Below are 3,885 nucleotides of genomic sequence, written 5' to 3' on the forward strand. Positions count from 1 at the left end.
ACCAGAGCCGAAGAAAGAAATTACATGATATTCTTTTGAACAGTGAAAAAAAATGAAACTTTATTTACTTAGAGATGTTTTTGCAAATTTGCTAACAGTTAAAAAGCAACTTCACAATTTATCAAAAAGTCTGCATGTAAACGACATAAAAAATAAATAAAGTTAACATAGGGTTCTTTACTAAAAGCTTGAAATGAAAACTAACAGTGTTTGGACAACATCAAAACGTCTTTGACATATTTCATGTTTAATGTAACGTTAATAAAACATCAAAACTCAAGGTAAAACCTGTAATACTGTCACAACAGTATGGTTACACAAGAACTAATATTAACTTTGATATACTACTTTCAATATCTATAATATTGATACTAAATGCACGGGTTGAGTCTACAATAAAATTTGGGCTCGTCCGGGATTTGAACCCGGGACCTCTCGCACCCTAAGCGAGAATCATACCCCTAGACCAACGAGCCACGGCGGAAGCATAGGGACCGTTAGTCGATCTCTGACGTAGTACGCAGCCGGTTGTATTTTCCTTTTTTTCCAGTTTTGTGACGTTGATACACTACTGTGCTATTTTGCAGCGAGTATTCTTCGGCGCTTTCACTTGGCTCCAAATTTGCTTTAACACGCTGGAGGTTTTCACTGAACAAGAACGACTATTCTACTACTCATTGTAACTGATATACGTAAAATAAGTTTGACGTTTCATTTGTATACTTAGTCTTCAAAGGATTTATTACTTGGTTGTAATGTCAATGAATTAACGCGAGAGGGCGACAGTTGTCCAGCATTGACAAAAATCAAAGACCGAACTAATTCAAGAGGTCTCCCTCTTTTCTATTTTTGTGCTAGTTCATAAAAAAAACTGTCTGCTTAGGGTTTAAATTCTCCTAAATCCTGAGATTTATGAAGTGGTTGAGGGATGTGATCAAAATGCCTCTCAAACTGCTCCTTTTGGAGGTTTTTGTAAACATCCCATTTGACCCTGGGATAACCCTGGAAACCATTAGAGGGTCTATTTCCACAGCAACACTCTCCAGAATGAACTGGAGAGTGGAGAAAGAGACTTGTGAATTTCTGGTTTCTCCCACTACTGGAATAAGTAGATGGATGGATGGATGTTTGCATTTTTTAAATAAATGTAGAAACATTTTATTAATGTCACAATTACAATATTTGTTGGAATTATAATTAAAAGAACTGCATTAACGAAAACAATAAATCATATATTTATTTGCAAACATTTTAATTCAGATTTTGTAGAAACAAACTGGTACACACATGCATGAATCAACACTGTTTTTTTCTTTTTTCTTTTTACAGTAATTGTTATGGTTCACCTCTTTCATCTGACCTATCCATTAACTGATCCATTAGACTCATTTGGTTGTACAGCTTATAGATAAGCGGCTGCAATTTAGAGGCGACGCAGGCAGGAGAGCAGCTTTAAATAAAACTAAATGAATGTTGTCTAAAGGGTAGATGAGTGACTCCTGTGGAAGCTGTGATTAAAGGCGTCATCATGAGTGTCCAAACATAAGCCCTATTATAGACATGCAAAATCTGTCACATGTAATTGCTTCTTCATTGGCTTTCTACCAAATTCAATGTCTTATTCAAGTGGTGTGGTAAATCTCTGAAACAGACTTTGAAGCAATAATAGATAATTACCAACATCTAGAATGTGCATGTATAAAAATACCACATCTAATCATTTTTAAATGTAACTGCTATCCAAAATTCATTCTGTTGACCGCTGAGCCATGGGGTTTTTGGGGCTTATTGCTGGGTGACAGTGTAGGTTTTGTTATTTCCATGGATGCCTTAAACATAGAGATGTGGAAAATGAAGCTATTGAAGATGAGTCTCCCTTGAGGCTCTCAATCGATGTGTTTGAGCATCTAGCAGATGGGACTTTTAGTCCAGACATCCAAAGCAGGAAGGGTTGACACATATCTCACAAGGATCAGGTGACATCATGATGTGCACTGGAAAAACAAAAAACAAAGGGTAAATAAGTACTCATTCTGCCTTCTACTATCATTCACCAACTTTTCAGCTTAATTAAATTGTGCCTATAATTACAATGGGGTCCATTTCCCTTTCAGAACAGTTTCAATTATGCTGCTTGATGAGGTTGAAAGGGCCCCAAAGACTATTTGCTCAGTTTTCCAGAGGTACTTTATGGTGCAGGAGTTGCAGGGTGTGGATAATACATTGTGTAAACTTTGAACTCTAGGAATGCATTTGAGTAAACTAACCAAAGCGTGTGTATAGTGTCAGTATCCAAGCAAAACTCTTAAATAGAGTGTGTGCCTGAGTGAAAAACCTAAAGGTGAAGCTGGAATTCTAGAGAGGAGGCCTTTCTAGTATTATTGTCTCAAATGTCAGAAATAGACTTCTGTGCTAAAAGAAAAATAGGAGCGCAGGTATTCAAGGAGCCCAGTTGATATTAAACAATCTGACATTTTAGGAAGCATTTTTATTGATTTCAATCTAGAACAGAAGATTGGTTATAGAATACATTTGCTTCTTACAACCCTTCCCCCAAACTACCAAATTCAACACAACAAAACTATAAAAGTTGACGTAAAAGAAGAGTGCAACCTCTTTGAAGGTTTTATACAAATAAAACAAATGATAGAGTTTTTACCAGATTTGTTATTGTGTAAATCTTTGCTCAGTGTATAAAATGAACACAAGAGATTCTAAAATGACAAAAACAACATAAGTGCAATCTTTCTTTTTTTTTATTTTAGGTTAATTGGAGTTTATTTAGGTGGAACATAAATTCCACTATGTGGGTGAGGTTGGACTTTGACTGGACCAGTACTGTAACTCTTACTGTGTTCTTATTTCACCATTCTGTTTTACATCCTCTGCTGTAGTGTAATTTTTTTCAAATTGTTGTACGACCTTTCCAGATTAGTAGGCAGCAACAAATACTTCTAATAGATCATGCGATGGTGTTTTCAATGATCAACATACTAACAACATATTCCATTGACTCGAATATTGACATTTGGAGGAAAAGGATATAATCATACGCTATATCTTTCTGAACATGCACTGTAAAAAGTTACTTGTGATTAAACATCTACTTTTCTATTGGCAGTCAGAAACACTTGTTCCATATAAGAACTTTAGTAGTTCTTAAGCGGAATTGCAGTGTGCCCAAAGACAAGTTGTTTGCATTTTTATGAAGGTCAAGAAGTGGATTAACTGCAAGTTTGGGAAAAGAGCATTTTATGATATGCTGCCTAAAGAAACGCCAACATCCTGTCCTTACCAAGTCGCGAGAAAATAATTCCTGCGCCCTTCCCTTGGCACACTGGGTGAAAGACTTGAGGCAGGAGAGGGTGGGCGCAAACGGCAGCGGTACTTGTCTCTGTGAGGTGAGGGTTAAGGTTATCTTCCAAGTCCATCAGCTCCCTCAGCTCCTTCACCGCCTCCAGGGGGAAACTCCTGTCCCCAACCTGCAGAGGAAAGTTCGAGAACAGGCTGTAGGTGTAATAAATGCATTGAACAACCCAAGACTTCGACAAACAGAGAGTTAGAAAAACACTTCTTTACAAGTTTTCTTTGACCAATACATTCCTGTTTTTTAATCCAACAACAAAACTGGAAGGGCTACTTTAGAAAGATTTGCACCATGATGAATTAAAAGAACACATGCGAGTGTGAACCAGAAAGAAAATAATTCAGAAAATAAAAATAAAGTAAAAATATATATTTTACATACCATGACTTGCACACTCAAAGTTCCCCTCCACACACAAAGCACCAAAACAAGGACAACAGCGAGTACCCTCATTTTCAGATGATTCACGATACGTCTCAGTTTCGAGCTGCGTTTCTTCTGTGATCTCTGGATTCCTT

The 3,885-nt window shown here is 36.9% G+C and overlaps 1 protein-coding gene and 1 non-coding gene across 2 annotated transcripts; both read right to left on the reverse strand.

The window, feature by feature from the left end:
• Positions 1-404: 404 nt before the first annotated feature.
• trnap-agg (transfer RNA proline (anticodon AGG)) lies at positions 405-476 on the reverse strand. Its single transcript has one exon. It is a non-coding gene; the product is annotated as a tRNA-Pro (tRNA).
• Positions 477-1,235: 759 nt separating this feature from the next.
• LOC103464761 (guanylin-like) lies at positions 1,236-3,885 on the reverse strand. Its single transcript, XM_008409105.3, has 3 exons — positions 3,749-3,885; positions 3,296-3,482; positions 1,236-1,994 (listed from the first exon to the last, which is right to left on the reverse strand). The coding sequence occupies exons 1-3, from the start codon at positions 3,818-3,820 to the stop codon at positions 1,924-1,926; spliced, it is 330 nt and encodes a 109-aa protein (XP_008407327.1). The 5' UTR covers positions 3,821-3,885; the 3' UTR covers positions 1,236-1,923.

The sequence above is a fragment of the Poecilia reticulata genome, chromosome 5, assembly GCF_904066995.2.
Source record: "Poecilia reticulata chromosome 5, P_reticulata-male-v2, whole genome shotgun sequence".
Taxonomy (NCBI): Eukaryota; Metazoa; Chordata; class Actinopteri; order Cyprinodontiformes; family Poeciliidae; genus Poecilia; species Poecilia reticulata.

Excerpts from the sequence above, each read along its gene's own strand:
- LOC103464761 (XM_008409105.3), bottom strand. The coding sequence starts at position 3,820 with ATGAGGGTACTCGCTGTTGTCCTTGTTTTGGTGCTTTGTGTGTGGAGG. Across the intron at positions 3,483-3,748 it reads CTTTGAGTGTGCAAGTCATG|GTTGGGGACAGGAGTTTCCC; the intron begins GTATGTAAAATA and ends TTTCCTCTGCAG. Across the intron at positions 1,995-3,295 it reads AATTATTTTCTCGCGACTTG|TGCACATCATGATGTCACCT; the intron begins GTAAGGACAGGA and ends TTGTTTTTCCAG.